General features: G+C 48.0%; 1 protein-coding gene and 1 long non-coding RNA gene across 3 annotated transcripts in view; one reads left to right on the plus strand and one right to left on the minus strand.

Moving 5' to 3' along the window:
• The window catches only part of TNR (tenascin R), a 76812-nt gene extending 54796 nt beyond the window's left edge, over positions 1-22016 (plus strand). For both annotated transcript variants that reach the window (XM_030279553.4, XM_030279554.4), the window contains 15 exons: positions 1236-1421; positions 4086-4175; positions 4288-4551; positions 5203-5472; positions 5583-5702; positions 6217-6360; positions 7008-7127; positions 7422-7565; positions 8185-8315; positions 9286-9418; positions 13056-13207; positions 14167-14263; positions 15021-15182; positions 16749-16912; positions 17355-22016. In XM_030279553.4, the coding sequence (XP_030135413.4) occupies positions 1236-1421; positions 4086-4175; positions 4288-4551; positions 5203-5472; positions 5583-5702; positions 6217-6360; positions 7008-7127; positions 7422-7565; positions 8185-8315; positions 9286-9418; positions 13056-13207; positions 14167-14263; positions 15021-15182; positions 16749-16912; positions 17355-17474 (2297 nt within the window). In that variant the 3' untranslated portion in view covers positions 17475-22016. The remainder of the gene's footprint in view (positions 1-1235; positions 1422-4085; positions 4176-4287; positions 4552-5202; positions 5473-5582; positions 5703-6216; positions 6361-7007; positions 7128-7421; positions 7566-8184; positions 8316-9285; positions 9419-13055; positions 13208-14166; positions 14264-15020; positions 15183-16748; positions 16913-17354) is intronic.
• On the minus strand, positions 765-15060 carry LOC140684649 (uncharacterized). The gene is made up of 4 exons (XR_012057236.1): positions 14884-15060; positions 14089-14303; positions 10175-11033; positions 765-2181 (listed from the first exon to the last, which is right to left on the minus strand). It is a non-coding gene; the product is annotated as an uncharacterized lncRNA (long non-coding RNA).
• Positions 22017-22499: the final 483 nt, after the last annotated feature.

Consider the following 22499-nt stretch of genomic DNA (forward strand, 5'->3'; position numbering starts at 1 on the left):
CCCAGGGCAGTCCAGGTGATCCCAGATGCCAGTGACAAGGAATGGACAGACTCAACCCCCAATATTTAGATTATAAACCCCAGGCCAATCCCATCTTGGCCATGTCTTGCTGCAGCATCAAGGCTGAAGCTGTCTGGGACACACATCCCCACCAGCTCCAGTGCCTGTTCAGACCCGCAGCTTAGAACTCTAGAACTCAGTAGTTTAAGAGCACCCACAGCTCAATGCACAACTTTCAAAAGCACCAAAATGCTCAGCACAGGTCTGAGTTCAAGGGGACACTCGCTCCCACTCAGCATCAAGAGCCAAGGCAGGTGCCTTGACCAAGGAATCAGCAATCAAAGCAGCTGAAACCAGCACTTCCAGAAACATGGTTATTTTATATCTTCTCTGAACACCCTAACTGGTCAGTAAAACTTTAATTAATGTTACGCCTGCAGATAGCTAAGGGATTTAATTTACTATGCCATAAAGGAGGAGTTAGAGCCTGTATTTCCATGCTGGTTTATGGTATATAAATTATTTGTCATGTACATTACTGCTGGATATGAGGCTCCTACTGTAATAACTGTGGTACGTGAATTGTGTGTGTACATATCTCTATAGATAAATATTTCAGATGAGATGCTTACCCCAACTGATTTGCTGCATTGCCCTTCCTTGCTTTATTTCTAAAAGGCAACATAAAAATACCCCCCCAAACTCAGATCCATCACCGTTACCCACTGTCTGCTGGTGTCCAGCCCCAGCTGTTGCTCACTGGAGGGGTTTATTGTGCAAACCAGAGCAGATTCAGTACACAGCCTAAGCAGCACCAATAAACAAACCATTTGGGCAATGTCTGAGTGGGAATGAGCCTGTAAAGATGCTCTCAACTAAGAGCTGTTCAGGCCAATACATGACTACTACAGAGCCCTTTTTCTCATAGTGTCTCAGTTTCTTTACACTAATACCGGGGAAAAGAGTTTTCTTTTTTAAATACCATGGAACTAGCTGCCAAACCAACTTACTGAGGATGCTGTGAGTGCCCAGCATCTGCATCACCCTCCTGGGTGGCATCTCACAGCCTGTGCTGAGCAGGAGGTGAGAGTGTTCCAGCCCTTCCTTGCGGGACACGCTCTGGGGAGGAGGGACCTCCTGGATGTCCCACCCAGGAACCCCTGCACGGCTGTCTCACCGTGGCAGGGCTGTGTCCCCAGCGGTTAGACAGCGCCTCTCTCCCTTGTGTTGTGCAGAGATCGATGCCCCCAAGAACCTGCGGGTGGGCTCGCGGAGCCCCGCCAGCCTCGAGCTCGCCTGGGACAACAGCGAGGCCGAGGCGCACAGCTACAGGGTGGTCTACAGCACCCTGGCCGGGGAGCACTACCACGAGGTCCTGGTGCCGCGCGACACCGGCCCCACCACCCGGGCCACCCTCGCAGGTATGCCTGCGCCCACGCGCCCTTCCTCCTCCTCATCCTCCTCCTCTCAAGCAGGCAGGGCAATGAAGAACACAAATCAGCACCAAGACTCAGTTGCACTGGTGCTGGGACGTGTTTGAGGTTGTTTTGGAGTTTACTGGAGAGAAGGTTTTCCTTGGGATAGAGCTCATTTTCCCCGTGTGCCTTTGGGTACACCTCCAAGTAATGCACCTCCAGCAAGGATTTGTCCAGGTGGAAAGTAGAGCTGGCAAGGAGCAAAGTGAGAAATGGGAAGAAATCTGTTTAGGCTGATCTACAGGGAAATATTATTTCACCCTTCTCTTTTTCGCTTGTGCCATGGGTGATGAGGCCCCATGGGCAGCGATAGGGAGCGAGGCTGCCTGAGTTTTTTGCCTTTTTCCAAATTGGGTTCAAAGCAGACCCAAATCTAGAGATTTGAGCAAGTTTTGAGCAAGTGATTTAAGTAGCACATTATTCAGGCCAGCATAGGGGCTGCAAACACCACCCACCTCCCACTGCCAGGAAAGCCCCAAACACCTTATGCAGCAACACAGCAAAGCACAATGTGAGATGTGATTTCCTTTTTGACTAGAACTGCTTACCTCATGGATTTGCTGCTCTGGTGGCACATTTTGAGCAAAGAAAAGAATCATATGCAAAAATGTTCTCTCATTCATCTTGAAGTTCTTCAGCAGGGAAGGACACCAGGTTCTTCCATGTTGACTTTCTGCCTCCCCAGGACCTTCAAGGGCTCAGGAATCTGCCATATGAAGTTAAAGGAGAAAGGTCAATGGGAAAGCCAAAAGTTAAGTTACAGGCACAGCAGCAGAGTCACAAGAAAGGCTGGAGAGCAGTAAGGCAATTAGAGCAGTTATCTTGAAAAATGTGGAATGCAGAAAGAAGAAAAACATCAGGGCTGGTTTCTTCTGTGCTCTTGATGAGGATGTGTGGGGAGAAGCAAGATGAGATCAGAGAGTCAGTGCTGGACTCCCATTAGCTTTCCTTTAGGACGTTTATTGGCTTTCTAGGTGAGAAGAAGAATTAAAAATGGGCCAAATCCCCCTCCCTCGGCAGAGGCACAAGAGTGACACACACTGAGATGATATCCATAGCTTGACATGAGCTTGCCTTGAAATATATGGCAAGAGCCTGAAGTCTCCTGTTTTTCTCAATAAAACTAAAAAAGCTGAAAAAGCTCTTCCTGACTCAGGTAAGGCTGCAAGAAACCCAACCAGAGAAAGCTGCAGAAACGCAGATTCTTAAGTCATTTGCAGCAAGTGATTTTTTATATAGCACCTCCATCATCACACAAATGTATTGCTCCCAGTCCCCAGTGTACTATGTCATAAACAAACCAATTAAAAAAAACAAACAAAAACAACCTAGTCATTGCAGAAAATAATGAAAAAACCATTCTGCTAGCTCTGTTACGTGCAGAGTAGTCATATCCTGCAGTCTTGTTGGATGTTATACAAAACCCACTGGGTTTTTTTCCCAGTCACCCAGGACCTGGTGGGATCCATGGTATGAAAGCAACCAGCAATTCTTTCAGCCAATCTCATCTACCAGCAGGACAAGCAGTGAGGAATGGCACTGAGCAGAATTTATCAAAGATTTACACTTAAAAGGGCAGCAAGCCTGGCCCTGGTCCATAGTCTCTATTAAAAATCAGCACTTGCACAGAAATAGCCATAATTTTGCTCATCCCAAAAGAGCTGGGAGAGAAAAGGTTTATATCCTCCTGTTCATTTCTTCCTTCTCCTTCCCTTCTGCCAGGCTCTTCTTTCCAGAATACTTCTGACACTTACTGAGCAGGGCCAAGGGGGTCCATCTTCTCCCCATCCCCAAGACTGCATTGTACCAAGAGAAAAGGGGGGGGGGGGGGGAGGGGGAAGAGTGTCCCTCTCTCCTGACCTCTTGGGAAAGGTTTTGGTGGCTCCAGGGGATGCTGCCCCCGGGTGAGGCACAGTGAGGCTGAGCTGGAGAGTTTATGGCTTTTTCTTGCTTTGTATGAAAGATCATGAAGCACAGGGAAGAGGGGAATAAAGCCACCAGCAGCCAGGCAGAAGTGACAGGCAGAGGTAAGAGATATTCCATGAAGATAAAGCAGTGCAAGAGGCAAGGAGCTGGATGAGCTCAATTCCCAAGTTCCTTGAGAGAGGCACCTCAGGATATGTCCACCCCAAGGAACAGCTCCCAGAAAGACTGCACCTTTCCCAATTAATGTGCATTTCATTTATTCTGCATAATTTATTTCTCTCCAAGACACCAGCCCTGTGACAATATTTTATGCTACATCAGTTTGAAAGAAATATAGCTATTTTATCGTTCCCATCTCAGCTCATACACACAGAAGCTTCTGTCTCACCGCCAGCAATTGCAACAGACCTCAGCAACAACTTTTAAAAATGGCTTGTTTCTGAGCTAAAATAACCCAAATTCCCTGTCCAAAGGCTCCACAGGGCTTTTTGAAAAGACTCAGCTGTTCTGCAACGTGCAGAAGAGCTGCTGACCTGTGGGAGAGCTGCTAACCCCAGGGATGCCCTGGAGGGTTTTTCTGTGCCCCCACCAGTGGGAGGTGGAAGCAGGGGTCACACACATCCTGAGGTCACCCTGCCAGGTGCTGCTCTCAAACCTCGTCGTGTTCTTTGCACTCCCTGGCAGATCTGGTGCCGGGAACGGAGTATGGCATTGGGATTTCAGCCGTGATGGACAGCCAGCAGAGTGTGCCAGCCACCATGAATGCCAGGACGGGTGAGTTTGGCCCCACTGCCTTCTCCAAGTGCAGCTGGCTCCTATGGCTCAGATGCCCCCATAGGACAGTCTGTGCATGGGGACAAAGCTCTGCACCAACCCTCTCCCACAGAGCTTGACAGCCCCCGGGACCTCCTGGTGACAGCCTCCACTGAGACGTCCATCTCACTGGCTTGGACCAAAGCCACGGGTCCCATCGACCACTACCGCATCACCTTCACCCCTGCCTCAGGAATGGCCTCTGAAGTGACAGTGTCCCGGGACGAGTCACAGCTCACCCTCTCCGAGCTGGAGCCTGGGACAGAGTACACCATCTCCATCATCGCTGAGAGGGGACGGCAGCAGAGCCTGGAGGCCACCGTGGATGCCTTCACAGGTACAGAAACACAGGCTGGGATGGGGCAAGGGCACAAGATGCTGTGAAGGGCACAAGAACAACTGTTCTCTTGTTGGCATCTCTGCCAGCCCACTGCATCCCTGGCATCAAAACCCTTGAGGTGATGATGGGGATGAGAGCTAGGGTCAATGTGTCCACACAGGAGCAGCTGACCTCAAAAGGAGGATGGCCCTACCAAGGTGGTGGCACAATCCCTTTGGCCAGCAGCACTGAACACGCTTGCTTTGCTGGACAAGACAGAATTGGGAAAAACAGACAGCCTCTGCTCTCCTCTGTCGTCAGGGTGGCCTGTGTGGCCATAAGAAGAAGCAATGAAGCCTTGGGGGACCTCACAAGGACCTCTGGCTGAAAAGTCTGCAGCCATGAAGTGCAGGCATAATATACCATCTGCAGTGGGACAGTTCCATCACCCACCATATGGGTCTGGGATGGAGGATGTTTGCAGGTGGAGCTGAGAAAAGCACCATTTTCCCCCTCCTGGACCTGCTGGCTGATCCCAGATCAATGGAGAGCCCAAATCTTCAGTTTTGCCACCTCTTTTAAGTATTTCCCATACAAGCACTGGGAAAAGCGGGGAGGTAAGGATCTGCAGTATCTGTTGGGGTTACATCTCTCCTCTCCATCTTCCAGGTGTTCGGCCCATCTCACAGCTGCACTTCTCCCAGCTGACATCCTCCAGTGTGAACGTCACATGGAGTGACCCATCCCCACCAGCAGACCGCCTCATCCTCACCTACAGCCCCCGGGATGAGGAGGAGGAGGCGCAGCAGGTCACACTCGATGGCACCCGCAGGCACACCAGCCTGATGGGCTTGCAGCCCTCCACCGAGTACCTGGTGTCCCTGGTGGCCGTGCACGGCACCATCAGCTCCGAGCCTGTCGTGGGCTCCATCACAACAGGTACCACGGCACACCCCCCAGCAGGCACGGGACAGCACCGGGGAGGGCGGGCGGGGGCACGGGGAGTGGACCTGCCTCCCACAGCTTTTCTTTGTGCTCCATCTCACCAGGGATCGATGCACCAAAGGACCTCAGGGTGGACAACGTCACCCAGGAGTCCATGATGGTCTACTGGAGTGCTCCTATCGCTGCCTTTGACCACTACAGGATATCCTACCGTGCTGCTGAAGGTAATGGGCCAGACCACTCCTGTTCATGCCCTGAGCTCACAGCTGCCAACCCTCTCTCCATCCACTGGCCCAAGCAAGCCACTAGGTCATCCTCACCCAGGCAGAATCTCAGTGCCTTGGGCAAAGCGACCAATGACTGGGATTGGCTCCAGGGCACAGGATGGGGTGACAGGGATGAGGATGGGAAGGGACCACTGCAGCCAGCTCGGCACAGAGGGGCACACAGAATGGCTGCCAGCAGTGTGCCCTCTCTAGAGATGGTTAAATTCAGGGCTCAATCCTGAAATCGAAGCTCCCTCATCTGTTTTGACTACCCCATCTCCCTCAGCCCTAATTTTGTCGATGATGCTGAAAGGGCCAGGCCAGCAGAGTGATGGGCACACAGGAGTGCACCTGCAGGCACGAAACCCAGTTACCTCCAGTGCCTTGGGGAACTGTCCTCCCCTCCCAAGCCCCTCCTGAGCCCCAGGGGTGGGGCCAGCCGTGATCAAAGCTCTTGGCTCCATCTCTACAGGAAGGACAGAGAGCATGGCCATCTCCAGGGATGCCACCGAGTACACCCTCCAGGACCTGCAGCCTGCCACCAAGTACGAGATTGGGGTGAAGAGCGTGCGGGGCCGGGAGGAGAGCGAGCTGGCCTCCATCACTGCGTACACAGGTGGGAAGGAGCTCTTGGTGGGCAGGGAACAATCAAACAGTGTCAGGTCCAGCCCTGCCCAGGGCTGGCAGTCCCTGCTTGCACTAATATTGAGGTGACTGAGAGCAAGCTGGACCTCCCACCAGCCAGATGCAAGCTGGAGATGATAAAGCAGGGCTCACAAGGGCTCAGTGTGGGCTTTTGAAGTATGTCTCAGCAAAGTTTATCCAAAATATGCATGGGTAGTCATGGGTAAAAGTGATAAACCTGTGTACCAGGCACAGTGAAGCCAGAAACATGATGCTGGGCAATCATGACAACCTTTCCTAAACAGAGTACAGATTTCCAGAAATAATCCCTAGGGAAGCCCTGTCACAAACAGCATCTGCTGCAAGAACAAAACCTTCTGCTATCCCCAGACTCCTCAAAGCCTAAAGAAACCTCAAAGCCAGACTGGGTATCTAGAAAAGAGTGGAAGAGCAGCCCAGTAGCAGAGTAACACAAGCTACGACATCTCTGCATTGCAGCTTGGGCAGCACTAACTCCTGTGCAGGCATATGTGTCTGGGCAGCAGGGCAGGACATAGAGCAACATGCCACAAGAAGCCCTTCCAGTTCATAGTCCAGTCTCCTAGTGCCTCTGACTCTCTGGATCTCTCCCCTGTGCAGCCATGGATGTCCCCCTGGGGGTCACAGCCACCAACATCACTCCCACTGAGGCACTGCTGCAGTGGAACCCGCCGCTGTCGGAGGTGGAAAGCTACGTCCTCATCCTTACGCGTCGTGCAGGTACATGGGGCGCTCTTTCAGCTCACCTCAACTTCTCTCCCATCCCAAAGCCCAGGGCTCAGAGGGAGTAGGGAAGGAGCCCTTTCCTTGGGTTTTATAGGGATTGTGAGAAAAATTAGACCACCCTTCAGACTGAACCACTACACCTCAGGGCACCACTACACCTCAGCTGCTGCACAGTACCTTATGGTGTTTCAGCAATAGAACTGCTTTTTTTCATGAGGTCATATCTAGAGACATGTTTTGGAGAACCACCTTGAATATCTACCCTAATTCATCCCTTTTTGCTTCCAGTTGCAGGAGAAACAATTCTCGTGGATGGAGACAGCCAGGAGTACCAGCTGACCAACCTGCTGCCCAGTACCACCTACACAGTGTCTATGTATGCCACCAGCGGGCCTCTCACCAGCCAGACCATCAGCACCAACTTCACTACTCGTACGTACAGTCACTACCCTCACTCCTCGTCCCTAGCCATGCACCCACCCCAGGAAAAGCAGCCAGCAAGGCTGAGCCAAAGCTCTTGTTACATAGCGAGAGTGTAGAGGTAGCCCCGTGGCAAAAGGATACAAACACCAATCCCAAATACCAGTGCAGGGCGCAACACAAGAACACAGTTTTAAGCATCAAGCATCAACCATTATTTTCACTCTTTCAACATCCATCTATCCCTTTCTTTCAGAGATTTCCCCTGGCTGTGGTTTCCTGAGCAGACCCCTGGCCAAGTCCTTTATATGCCCAAGGCCATAGTCCAGAAGAACATGACATCCCATTTTACTCACAAACAGCTTAAGAGGTCCCGTAGCACATGAATTTCACAGCTGTTACCCTTAAGGTGGCACACAGGTTGAGGAGGACTTCTAGAGGGTTTGTAGAGCTCTGTTCAAGACTGGGGATGGGTGATGAGGTCTTGAAACTGAGGGTGAGGATGGCCTTTGGGCCGTAGCTCAGTGCTGCAAGGTTGAATCCCACTGTACTGAGTTGGGATTCAACTGAGCGAGCTGAGGTGATTGTGTGTGAGAAATTGCACTTCCCTGTGTCCTATCCACTTTTGCAGTTTTGGATCCTCCAACAAATCTGACAGCCAGTGAAGTGACACGCCGGAGCGCCCTGCTGTCCTGGGTTCCTCCCGTGGGAGAGATAGAGAATTACGTCATGACCTACAGGTCCACCGATGGCAGCCGGAAGGTGAGGGAGTCCTCACACCAAAGAGGCTCATTAAGTCAGGGAATAATAAGACCATTTTAAAATAAGCAGGAAAAGCCAAACAAAGCAAAAAAATGGTACTCATTGGCTCAGGGAGGCCAGAAGGGCAGATTACTTCTTGCTAAGCAGGATGATAGGAAAAAGCAAGAAGAGATTGCCTAAGGCAAAATGTTGATGCACACCCACACCTACTGGTCTGGGCACAGAGGGGTTACCTGGAAAGATTTGAGAAACAGGGGCAATTCACAGCTTGTGAAGCACAAGCAAGCTGAGGCAGGAGAATATTATACTGCAGAGATATTTAAAATGCCATTTGCCCTTCCTGCAAAAAGGAAGACTGGCACAGACAGATAATTCTGCAATACAATACATTTGATTATTTAATGAGTGTGTCCACATCTGCCTGTCTGGAGGAGTTGCAACAAACACTATCAGAAATATGTCATGGCAAATAGTCTGATTTCCTTTGCTGGTGTGATTGGCTTGCAGCAGCCAGAGGATAAGAGCTTTGCAAAAGGGATCTGATAATGCTGTGTGGCACTGGCCAACAACCAGAAAAATTAACATGACAGGAATCAACAGAGTCAAAACTGGCGTATAAGCAGGTTTGGCCAGCTCTATTTCTTGCACTGCTTGGACAATCAGTCATGTCTTGTACTGAAGAAACACAGATCCCAGCAGACCCAGTTGACAGAGGACATAGACTGCAAACGTTTAAATAAATCTCCAAACCAGGTTGCCTTCCCCCACCCGAACCATTCTGAAATGTTGGCTATATTGACTGATCTCATGTTCACTCAGTCCAGGGGTCTAAGCAGTCATGCAATGCTCCTCAGCCAGGTTCTGCAGTAGTTTGTGGCTTCCCTTCCCTCCTCACTTGCTCTTTAGGCTCCCCATCGCTTTTCTCATCTGTTGCTCTTGGTGTCTGCCTCCTTCTGGGACCCATGTACAGGAGCTGATTGTGGATGCTGAGGACACATGGATCCGTCTGGAGGGGCTTTCTGAGACCACGGAGTACACGGTGCACCTGCAAGCTGCCCAAAACGCCATGCGGAGCGGCCTCATCTCAACCACCTTCACCACAGGTGAGGACTCACACTGCATCCACCCAGACAGGTGGAGGCTGGCCCACATATCATGCTGGTAGGAATGGACTGCTCTTGGACCTTCCCTCCTCAGGCAGCATTCCTTCATGAGCCAAAGAGGGGTAATTACAATGTCATGACCCACAGTGCTTCACTGCAAAAAGTTAATGGCTGAAGGAGCTATGATTCAAACACAAGACCAGCCCAGGGCAAGGGGATTTGAGCTTCAGACCAGGAACCATCTATCTTTGCCTTGCCTATGTCCATCCTCAAATGCATAAACAGAGGAAAAAATACCCACTAAAATCAGCATCACATATCAACAGGTATGCTCCTGGGAGAGGACCCAGCCAGTGTCTCCATGCTGTGGACATAATCTGATTGCTCACAAATATCAAAGAATCATAAAATACTTTGAGTTGGAAAGAATCTTTAAAGGTCATCTAGTTCAACCCCCCTGCAGCAAGCAGGGTCATCTTCAACTTGAACAGGTTGATCAGAGCCCTGTTGAATTTGACCTTGAAAGTTTTCAGGGTTGGGGTATCCCTGGAAATATCAAGCAGGTGCATCTGCATCACCACTAGTGGAATCACAGACAGCAGAGCCAGCACTTTACCTAATTGTGTTATTCCTCCCCACTCTCATTCTAGAGCATTCACAATCCACTCAGGCACTAAAGTAATGGGAATGGTTTTGATTTGAAATCAAAAGGTGGGCACCCACAGTCACCGCGACCCTCACAGACAGAATACTTACTCTTCCAAGAATGAAGCTTGCATGAGAATGTCACCATGGCTCCCATCCTCTGCAGCCATTCATAATATAGAAGTTATGCAAAACCAATTGTCCCTCATCCTCTTTGGAAAGCATGTCTAGGCCAGGGCAATTACAGACAGCATGCATCTTGTCAGGGCTGAATTCAATATTGTTTTTCCTTGGCATCAACAGCACTGAGAAGTCTCCAGATGATGTCCACCAAAATTCCTCCCATCTGTGCTGCCAGTTCAGTTAGGAGAGTTTTCTTTGAATCTGCTGTGGATACACTTCCCCATCTCAGTTACATACAAAGGTCCCTTCCCCTGCTTTTAAGAGATAACAGAAACTGTTGACATCAACAAAAGAAGAAATGACTTCTCTAATGCATCTACAAAAGATGCTTTCTTGTTGTTCTTGCCTCTTACACATGTGTGGAAAGCCAGTACAATTCAGGTAGGTTATAGAAAAATACATGTAATCTTTGAGGCTGTTTGGGAGTCAGGGATGAAGCTGCATGGGGGTGACTTCTCAGGTGGGATAAAGCAGCAGAAATCCACTTATGTCAGGCAAGGAGAGCACCTTTTCCATCAAACAGAAATGTCAGACCTCAGCAACCTGAGTCCTCACTGTCAGCTGATGCAACATCCAACACATTTCACTTGCTTTGAAGATGAAGATAGGCATTAGCAACAAGGCAGTTTCTCCCCACTTACCCCAGTATTGATGAGACAGAAGCAACCAGGAGCTATCACCAAGGCAATGGAATCCATAGACAGCATCTCTCATCAAAGCATCCAGATCTGCAATTCAGTTTACTTTGGCAATGCATCAAGGCACTTTGCAGAGAACAAGGACTTGTCTTTAAGGACAAAAAAAAAAAAAAAAAAAAAAAAAAAAAAAAAGTAAAGCAATCCAGCCAGGCTTAATTTAAATTGTTTTGCTTCCTTCTGCTTACAGTACACATCCCGGGGTTCTTCTATTCCCCCTGACATATTAATAGCTCAGTCTCTTTTGTTTCATGTTTGCATAAGGTTCTTGGGGAATTGTATACAGATGAGACAAAAGGAAGAAACAGATACAGTATTTATAATTTATAGTGGTTTGAAATGTCTTTCAAGGTCTCCTTGGCTCTTAAAGATATGAATATAAATTAAGAAACAAGCAATCTCCACAGAGCTCAGGGGAGCCAAAAGTGGTTGTTGTTGAAGATGTTTTCATTGTTGGATACTATAAAATATAAACAATGTCTCACCAGGCTGTGCTACAGACCATGAAGACAGGAAAAAAAAAAAAGAGGGGATCTTCAATATTTGGACACAGCAATGACTTCCAAGTCTTCAGGTCACAAGGTGGAGGAGAATACACCCAAGTGGGAAGTCTGTGTCTTGGTCCTATGGGGCACTACATAACTGTGATGGACACACACAGCATAGGAGATCTGAAGGTCCCTCACACCTTCTCAGCTTGTTACAGAGACACCCTTGAAACACACATCCACATTTCCAGCTCTGCACTTATTTATTCCATCATCCATACGTACCAACACCAAAGAAAAAGATGTATTTCCCTATTTTGTCTTAAATAAGAAAAAATTGTTCCCAGAGTTCACATTCCAATACTGCCAGAATAATTGTCATAATTAAGACTCTCCTAAACTCTGACCACAAAATAATATGTTTCCTCATTAGTGAACACCTGTAGCACAGTCACACATCCCAGGCTACCTACCTCTAGCATCTCACACAGCCTCATTCCTGCTCAGCTTGCAAGTGACAATTAGCTCAGCATAAGTCCACCATCATTTCCAAGGGCATGGAGAATCAGGAGAATCCCCCTGGAATGAGTACTATTATAAAACTTGATTGGAGCTGGCAATCCTGAGAGGAGAACAGGTTTTTGGTATTTTCACAGCTGTCTAAATATGCTGGTGACAGCTTAAACCCCAGGGTTTCAGACACGGTGCAGAAAGATGGTCCAAGAAGTGACATCCCTCATAATTCATTGTGATGTTACCATGCACCCTTCCAGCATAAGACATATGGGAGAATAATTAATGTATGCACATATTCTTTTTCCAGTAAGTCCTCTGAGGTTAACAGCAGATACAAAGTCTCACCCTCTCATGGAATTACTCAGAATGCAGAAACCAAGATAGACTTTCCCTGGATTGTAACTAGTGGAGCCTGGTGGAGCCTGAGGCATGGGTGTGGGAATCCAGGGCTTCCCTCTGGCTGCCCTGGCAGGGCTGGGACCCTGGCAGGGGTCAGGAACCCCCCTGGACAGAGCCCCCAGAGACACTGGCTGTGATCTCTGTCCATGGAAAAGAGTTTTCAATCTTACAGGATGAATTACCAGCTCTGAGTGTTTGATATAAGTGTAAATTAAGTGTGGCACGGGTGTAAAAGTAAAATTTTAGGCTTCTAGATTAGGGGTCCAAAGGGGACAAGATGGAGGAAATTGGGTGTGTCTTGTCCTTTTTCTCCTTCTTCATGCCCTCCATGTTTCACTGTGGTGTTGGCATTTTTCTGTTGGTTCAGGCTGGGGACACACTGTTCAACGTAGGTGACAGATATTGGCACGTTATTGTAAATCCAGCACAGGTAGTTTGTGGTATTTAATGTTTGTACCATCCCACTGAGGGCAGAGCCCCACACGCTGCCCTGCAGGACAGAGCTGCGGCAGGGCAGCAGAACATGTTAGAGATAAACAGAATAAACAGCCTTGAAACCAGCACAGATGAATTATGGCTTCTGCTTTGGCAGCGGGGCAGAAAGACAGAGACTTTCTACAATCTCAGAATCATCAATAGCACAGATTCCGACACATGGAGAAAAGATGTCTCTTTGCTTGAATTTTACCTTTTTTGCTTTTTATTTTGCAGGAGGACGTGTCTTTGCTAACCCTCAGGACTGTGCCCAGCACCTGATGAACGGAGACACGCTGAGCGGGGTCTACACCATCTCCATCAACGGGGACCTGAGCCAGCGGGTGCCCGTGTACTGCGACATGACCACCGACGGCGGCGGCTGGATTGTGAGTATACACCCGACTGTCCTGCACGCTGTCCCCATCACACAGCAACTGAGCCCCTACCAGCAAAGCCCAGGAATGACAGCAGGCACAGCATCACACGCTTCATTTTGCACGCCACAGGGAATGGCCCACGCTCCGGTAATAATAGTTACACTTGGAGAAGGGCCCTTTGATTTATTTGGCATGTTTGCAGTGCTTCTGGAGAGCAAAATCTGTGAGTGAAGCTGATTTATTTTTCTAGAAATGAAATTAATGGCTGGTAGCTTTCACGGGGAATGATTCACACTGCCTGCAGAAGGAGGGTGTCAAGCGTCACCCCAATTGAGTCTGCACAGGAGAACTTTAGAAACAAATGCCTGTTTGAGCTGCACAGACACTGTTTGTCTTGATGTAGATGGACTGACAGTGTAAGTAAATAATGCCAATAATGCCATGGTGCTTTGATCTTATTCATGTCAAACTCTTATTTACACACATTACACAAAACTCTGTGTAGATGTATAATCAAACTCTGCTAGATGTAGAATCAAAACCAAAAAAAAAAAGGGCTTTCTCAAATGCTTATTTCTAGCCAGTAAATTTCCCTCTCACTTTGCTTCAGAGCATCCCCTTGGATATCACAGAAATAGCCATCTCAAAGCAGAATGACATGCTGGAAAACCAGAGACGCCAGTTAAAGTACTGTACTAGTTAAAGCAGAAACCTTGAAGGCCAATTCCTTCATATTCTACCATTGATTTGCTTTGGACATTATCTAATATCTCCTTTGTTTCTACACCTGCACTTGAATTAGTTGCACAGCTGTAATTAACACTAACTGCATGGGCATTGCAATTTTCTCCCCTGAAAGGCACAATGGAAAGAAAAATTATTATCTTTACCTTGTGTGTCCAAATCCTGGCAAAGTTGTTTCTCATCTCCATTATTATGATTTTCCCCCTGGTCTTCCTCCACATCAGGTCTTCCAGCGGCGGCAGAACGGGCTGACCGATTTCTTCCGGAAATGGGCAGATTACCGGGTTGGCTTTGGAAACTTGGAGGATGAGTTTTGGCTGGGTATGACCTTCCCTGGTTGCCTTTCATTGATGTGTCAAACCTAAGTTCCATAAGCACTGTGTCAGCTGTTGGCTCCTTGCCCTTCACCACATTCCTCTGCATTCTCCCTCAGACAGTTTTCCTTCTGTTCATTCCCTGCCCTTCACTTCAGGAGCTCATGCAGAGGCACACCACATAAAGGCACACTGTGAAGGTTAGCAGCTCCCTAGTTTGCTCTCTCTAGGAGAGAAGGGGGGTGTGTATGCTGTCAGTTTTCATGGACCAGAACCCATCATTGTCCATTGGATGACTACAGGTTGCACTGGTGGCCAGAAAGTCAGCTGTCCAATGAAAGCAGGAAAGGAGCGAGTGAGAGACAGCCCAGCTCTGAAATAGAGTGTGCTCCTTCAAAACCTGAACATGAGCCAAAGGGACCTGCAGCATAAACACACTCTGGTTTGTATGGGAGCTTAACAACATAAGTAGCACCAGGGCTCAACAGCTGAATGTTCCAAGCTTCAGCAGCATGAAGAAATCTGAAGCTGGGCCTTGAACCCACTGCTCATAGACACAGGGAAGCGAAGCTCTAGTGGGGACAGAGAGCCCAGACCCCCACAGCGCCAGGAGAAACACAAACTCACCACAGGTGCTGCTGCTCTTTGATTCCTCTCCTTGCTCTCATTTCCCACTACTGTTTTATTTGCCTAGAGCTTTCCTTGTTTGTTCACGGAGCGGATCTGAGAACCAGGTCTCACTGGGTGTTTCACTGTCTCGACAGGCTTGGACAACATCCACAAGATCACGTCCCAAGGGCGCTACGAGCTGCGAATAGACATGAGGGATGGTCAGGAGGCAGCATACGCCTACTACGACAAGTTCTCCATTGGCGACTCCCGAAGCCTCTACAAACTGCGGATCGGGGACTACAACGGCACTTCAGGTACAGCCTCCTTCCCAAGGGTCTTGGGAAATCCTGTGACTGGCTGGTCCAAGACTGTAAAGGAAGTCCCAACATGAAATCTCACTTGTCTAGAGCAGCAAGACAAAAACCCATAGTCCTTTCTGCCTTCCTGCAGTCCATCATGTAAACCAAGCTGATAAATCCCACTAAGGACATGGAATTTTCCATTGGGGATTAGATGTTTAATATCAGAGACATTGCTGTTCAAATAACCAGGTCGGACATCGGAGGTGGCATCTCACTTGGCAATAGCCACAGCTGGCTATTGATGTCGTGCTGGAGGCTGTATTTATTGCCTTTCCACAGCTATGGAAAAATCTGAAATTCTCTGAGTAATTTCCTCACATAAAGGCCAAACACTGCCCAGTTTTGCAAGGACACTGTCACACCTGCTTACTTGGTTGATTCAGAGGAGTTAGAGTTGCCCACCAGAAAAGAGTGGGTGCTAGAGGGAGGGCAAAGGGGACCTCTTCCTCAAGAAGGGAGAAGGAGTACAACTGTAGCCCCTTCATCTGGGATGGGCATGCCCAGTGCAAGCCTCCATGAAACTTCCACTATGTACTAGGTGGAATCGCACAACACACCCAAGATGCAGGAATTTCCCTATTCAACACCAGTTAGTTGCCACTGGAAGAAAGGTGACAGGAATCTTGATGGTGTGCAACAAAGCACTTGCTCTAACCTCAAATCCCAGGGCACAAAGCACCCAACCTACTGCCAAGGATGGCAGTAATAGGGTCATACAGACATGATTCTGTCCCCTTTGCCATACAAACTCTGCTTCCAGCCATCCAGCTAAGGAGCTTCTGCTCCACCTTGAGCTAAGGGAGCCAGGGCTCAAAAATTGTTCATTGTCAAGAGCTTTTCTAATAAGTCTCTCCATGGCTGTATTTGCACACAGCCAGCTTGGGTCCACTTCATATGTACTTAGGGTTTACCAAGGAGCATATTTAGAATGTCTCCTGTAAGTACATCACTCAAGTTGCCATATTTTACTCTGGCTTTTCTTTCACACAAAAGCAGCTGTCTAGTTATCCAGTGAGGATGAAGTTAGAGGTTTTAGTGGAATAAGACATCACACACCTTCCAAAAAACTTCTTTCCAGGTGGCCAAGCCTCTTGGTTTAAGAGATGAATGTTTAGCCTCCTTTGAGAGAAAAAGCTCCTTTGGCTAACAGGAAAGAAGGAGGCTGAAAGCACCTTGAAGTTATATAGCAGAGCCAAGCCTTGAGAAATCAGGGATGCCAAAATCTGGGATTGAATTAATTTCTGAAACACTGAAATTTAGATCCAAGCACACATCAAAGCATTTTATCTAACAAAGCCAAGGAGTCTCTAAGATTTGCTACAGTCTGCACTGATCCTAAACAGACAGCAGAGGACCTCAGATGAGCCAGCTGTGAACAATTCCAGTTAACTCTGTCAGACTGTCAGCTGTTTGAGCCATTGATTGGAATGGTTACACAAAACCAGAATATCCTTATTTCCTTGTGAAAAGACCAGATAACTCAGACTCCATCACTTTTAATGGCATCTCTTTCCACAGGAGACTCCCTCACCTATCATCAGGGACGCCCCTTCTCCACCAAGGACAGGGACAACGATGTTGCTGTGACAAACTGTGCCATGTCCTACAAAGGGGCCTGGTGGTACAAGAACTGCCACCGCACCAACCTCAACGGCAAGTACGGAGAGTCCCGGCACAGTCAGGTAAGGACAGAGCTGGCTTGAAAGCCTCCAGAGTTTCTTCCAGGGGAACATCTCAGCAAGCCTAGGTTAGGGCTGGGGCTGTGTGATTGGTGCACCAGGGTCAGAATTGGTGGCATAACCCCACACCAGCTGGAGTAAAGGGAGCCACCTTCAAGCCAGCCTTTCAGCCACCTTCAAGACTTTGTTTCTCACACATGCTGCCATAGTAATTTGCTGTAGTGTGTTAGACTAAAAAAATTACCTATATGAAATTTGATCAGCCTTTGAGCAGTGGGGAAAAAAAACAATCAAGCCACAGAAGCAGGAGAGTTGCTTGCTCCTGCTATAGTAATTTTTTTCCTTCTGGCTTCTCTACATTGATCAACCTTGTATCCTTCCTCTCCCACTCTAGTTTCTTGTTAGAGTCTTTCCTTACCCTCTACCTTTCTCTCCCTCCTGCCAGGGGATTAACTGGTACCATTGGAAAGGCCACGAGTTCTCCATCCCCTTTGTGGAAATGAAGATGCGACCTTATAACCACCGTAACATCTCTGGGAGGAAGAGACGGTCCCTACAGCTCTGAACCAGCTGAACCCCTCCTGCCTCCCACCACCTGACCTTTTCTGTCATTTGTTTGTATTTTATAATATGAAAAGGGAAAAAAAAATTACTACTTGTCTGAGATAGCAGCCCGCCCCTCACAAGTGCTGGAGGGAACCATGGTACAAGAAAAAGCCATGGGAAAGGAAAGACCTCATTGCTTTGCATCTGTCCCAGAGAAATACCAAATTTCCAGTCTCCCTATCCCAATACTCTGGCCCTTAACATGAGAAGAAAGAGAAAGAGACAGATTTTTTGATATTTTTTTAATATATGTAGAAATCCTGAGCAAACCCTGTTAGAAATGTTTGTCACGGGCTTGTGGCAGAAACTTTCCCCACAGGTACCTTGGTGTGGCCATTTGCAGCCCAGTCATGGCCAGGGACGCCCGTCCTCTCCCTGCCTCCCTGTCCCCTCCTGGCAGGGAGGTCCCAAGCTTCGTGCCATCCTGTAGACACCAATTCTTCCAACAGGCAGAGGCCCATCTCTCCCCTGCATGCAGGCTCTGGACACATGAGGACAATGAGGATGAGCAAAGGCTCATACCGTCCCCAGTTTTCACAGCAGGGCTTGGCAAATATCTGCATATGTAGGAAAACTCCAGAGAGTCCACAGCTCATGTGTTGGTCCCACCACAAAGTCATCCTCGTGTGCATGAGGTGTATGGGAATAAGAACTACTCCACCAGCCCCAACTTTCATTATCCACTCCTCCAAGCTGAACTCAGCCCACTCCAGGTCCATGACATCTGCATGGGTTATGCTGAACTTGATGGAAAAGAAAGGACTTAAATTAGAAGACTTGGAAGAAAAATCCCTACTTGTGGTCCTGAAATCTAGGACCCATTTCCTCTGTTATTTCTACATTCCATCATGCTCTCTCCTCACTGAGGTCACTGGTCCCAAACAAAAGAGTCTCAGAGAAGAAGCAGCAATAAAATTATATCAAACAACTGCAGCCCAACCTGAATCCAGCAGCTGTCACAGCTCAGGTGCTCCTGTTCATGGCCCTCCACACGCACAGGGAATTATGGCAGTGCAGCTAAGGGAAGAGAAGTGCAAGCTGAGGAATGCCCATTTCCTTCCTTCTCCTACACCATCCCTCTTCAATGCCATCACAAGAGGGACACAAATCTCAGTGCCTTGGTATTGCCAGCTCTCCAACAGGAAATCCACAGTTTCCTCTCCTGGAAGGGATTCCATTTGGATTTTGGAGCACTTCAAGGCCCTTGGAAGAATTAATGAGTTCACTCTTCCCACCCTTAGCTTCTCCTATCTCAAGGAAGATGGACCCTTTGGATAACTCTGTGCCCTGTTGTCACTGTCCCCACCTCCACATAGCCCAAATGACCACCATGCTTAAGTCACTCCTCTCCAAGGACTCCAATCAATGCTGGGCATTGTCACTGGACTCATCCCTGCATCCAAGGACAATGCAGCTCATCACTGGATTTGCAGCCAAAGGAACATTATGAATGCTAAACACTGCTATCTGGTTTTATCACACTGAAGCTGCTTTGTCTCAAAAGCATCTTTCAGATGGCAACATAAAGGCATCTTTGCAGTAGCTTATAATTCAGGCCAGTGTATCTTTCACGGTCACGCTCCTTAATGTTCTGACGTTGCTCACAATGGCTGCAGAGCTGAAGAAGAGCATTAAATGGGAAACATAACCTCCTTCTCCATGGCACATACTGGCACGTGAAATCACAGCTAACACTGAGGTCAAGATGAGATACCGGGCCCAGTCCTTCATGTGGTCAGCTTACAAGCCAGCCTGGAGAAAGGATGCTCAGCAACACCTCACATGTAAATGAGGTGTCCCTTCTTACTTCCCCTTGGCATCAAATCAGGCAACAAGTCAACCCGTTGAGGAACAGGTGAGTCAGAGGCTGCAGATGATGGGATCTCTTGCAGGACATGGCCACTGTCACAGATGGTGGCATGTCACACCTGCTGAGCACCCAATACTACTTTAAGACCCAAAAGCCAACAAAAAGCAGCAAATGGAACTGATTAAAACCTAATAAGGCTTTTAGTAGACCAGCAGAGTAAATTTTTCTTCAAACCATCAAGAATTTGTAGGAAGAAATATCCCAACAAAAGCTGTAACAGAGCAGTGGTTATAACCAGCAGAGATTGGCAGTGGATGGTGCTATTTTCTTACCTATCCAGGTGAAAGGAAGAGATGTCAGTGGAAACATACACATATTCACAGTCAAGTGAAAGGCAAGAAACCTCTCTTTTCAAAATTAAGACTCAGACAGAAAGTTTGGGAAAAAAAATCAAAATTTGCCAAGGTTTTTCTAGGAGTTTGAAAAGAACATCCTCAAAAAGGCTGATTATTCTCTAGATAGATTTACTGTTTGCATAGTCAGGTATGAAATTGGGCATTATCCAATCCTTCAGTGCTATTATACATCAGCGCTGGTCCCTGACCTGTCATGTGATACCAGGATGTTGCCTTTCCATGGCATTGGTGACAGACAGTTGCTACAATTTTTAAAGGAAAGATTTCTACACATCATGGTTTTCTCCTGGTGATAACCCAACCCAAGTCCAGGCACACAACCAGCAATGATAAGCCAGTCATTTGGGCCATTGTTCCCTTTTCACATTGACCATAAACAAGATGCAATTTCCCAGAAAGTTATTTTTCTATATTGCCTTAATTTTTTTTTTTTGACAAAGCTCCTGCCAGTAAATTTGTGCTTAATGTTGATGCTAGAGAAGGCCCCATGATTAAGTAGTTTCTTCTCACCCTCCATCACTGGATGGGCTAGTTCATTCTCCAGTTAGACCAGGTTTGGGCCTGGAATTCCCAGAAACCAAGCCTGGATCTGGTGCAGTGCTCATCTTGAGAGACTTTGGCTTCAGCAAGTGAACTACCACCGGGCTCTGGTGGCTCCCCTGCCATGCTGGGTTTGTGTGGCTCAGGCTTGTTCCAGAGCCCAAAAAAGGAGCATGAGGCTGTTACCCAAACCACACAATCCACTGCAAGATGCCAGGAAGCAGCACATCAAATCCTCCACACAGCAGAACACCGTGTGTGTCCATGACCCTTGCAGCCTTTCAAAACCACATTCCTAACTCCAAAATCCTAGAGGGAAACACAAAGGGACTTTCATCCCTTGCCCAGTTTCCCTCTGTTTCCATTCTCCAAGCCCACCTTCCCTTTGCACACTGCACTGAAACATAACCAAAGAAAAAAAGAGTCCTGAAAGGAAAAGCTGCTTTTAATAAAGTGATAGCATCTATAAATGAATAATTTCAAGAAGGAGAAAGGCCAGGCTCTCCCTAAGAGTAGCTGGGTTTTTATAGGAAGGTATTGGGACAGTATCCACACAAAGGTTGGGGAGAAGTCTGCTTCTACTCCTTATCTTTGCATTACTTTACTCTCCCAAATTTGTCCTAAACCAGGCCACATGGGCATCTCAAAGATCAGTACCAGCCTAAATGACCTCTTGCCTCCTTCCCAGAGGGATGCTTATCCCAGGTGAAGTGCCCAGGTGTGTAATGCACAGCTCATGCCACCTTCACTCCCAGCAATGCAGCTGGTGAGGCTCAGCCAGCACTGTCCCCATGCCCCCAACAGGCTCAGAGCAACCTGACAAAACACAGCAGGAGCCAAAGTACCCTCCTGGTGAGCTCATGACCTTCCTCCCAGCTCAGAGCTGCCCTCCTGCTGTGTCCCCACCACCACAACTGGGGCTGACCATGCACCCCCTATCCTGTGCCCCCCAGACATGCCCACAAGTTTTGATTTTACCAAACACTGCCAGCAATGAACTCTCTCCCCAAAAAAAGCCTTTAATTCATGCTTACACCCACTAACAGAGGGCTCTGTTCTGGGGCCAAACAAGAAGCCCATCCCTATTTCTGCCAGCCAAGTGCCCTGGGATGGCAATAAAACTCAACAGAGTCCCCCGGGGACCACCTGCAGGGTCACCTTCCCCTTTCCTAAAATCCTGATGGTGGTGGCAGCTCCTTGCTTCTTCCAGAAGGGAAATTTGGGGTAAGTGGGAGGGAAAGGCCCTTCCCTTGGGAGATTCTGATGCCTAGACCTGCCTCAATACCCAGCCTGCAGTTCTTCAGATGTCAGTGGCTTCTCAGAAGGATGGTGACACAAAGACCTAAACAAACAAACAAATAAGAAGCCCCCTGTGTACAAGTGTTATCCTGGAAATGTTCTTAATATGTTTAAAAAAGTTTAAAAACATAAATAAGAAGGGAGAACAGAGGCAATGAAATGCCTTGAATGGGTTCTGATGAACTCAAACACAAACCACTGCAACCAAATGAGGGGGAAAGGAAAAGTAAATAAATGCATAAATAAAATCTATAATATAAATAAATAATATATTAAACAACCCTCCCCACCCTGTAATGAAAATGTAGCTTGGAGAATGGGATCAACGCTTGTTAACCATTGTTAACTAGTATTTTTAGTCCTGACCGCTCTTAGGCTATGTATAGTTCCTTTTTTTAATGCATTTTCTATACATTAATAAAAGATACTGAAGGAGTGAGCTGTGTGCCTGTCCAGGAGTGGGGTGGGACCAGGGTCCTCATGCACCCAAGCCCAGCAACATTTCAGCCCCAACCTCATGCCAAGGAGGGACATGCATCCCCTATCCCTGATCTTTGGTTACCCCATGGGAGGAGCATGGGGGGCTTAGCATGGATTCACATTCAAACCTAGAGAAACAGCAGCTGACAGACCTAGCACATGCAATGTAATAAAAAAACGGTGGGAGGAAGTTTTGGGGCAGCCCAGCTTTGGCTGGTGATCCCATTTCCATCCCTGTAGGTGTTCAAGACCAGGTTGGAAAAATCCCCGAGCAACCTCATCCAACCCCAGGGATGCCTTGGGCAGAAAGTGGGACCAGAGACTCCCAAGTCCCCCCCTGCCCAGTTATGCTGTTAAAATAAATAGCAATAATGTGGCCATGAAATCGGGTCAGCACAGTCGGTCCATTAACCACAGGAAGGCAGAGAGCTGGGATTTG

The sequence above is a fragment of the Taeniopygia guttata genome, chromosome 8 (genome assembly GCF_048771995.1).
Source record: "Taeniopygia guttata chromosome 8, bTaeGut7.mat, whole genome shotgun sequence".
NCBI classification, from domain to species: Eukaryota; Metazoa; Chordata; class Aves; order Passeriformes; family Estrildidae; genus Taeniopygia; species Taeniopygia guttata.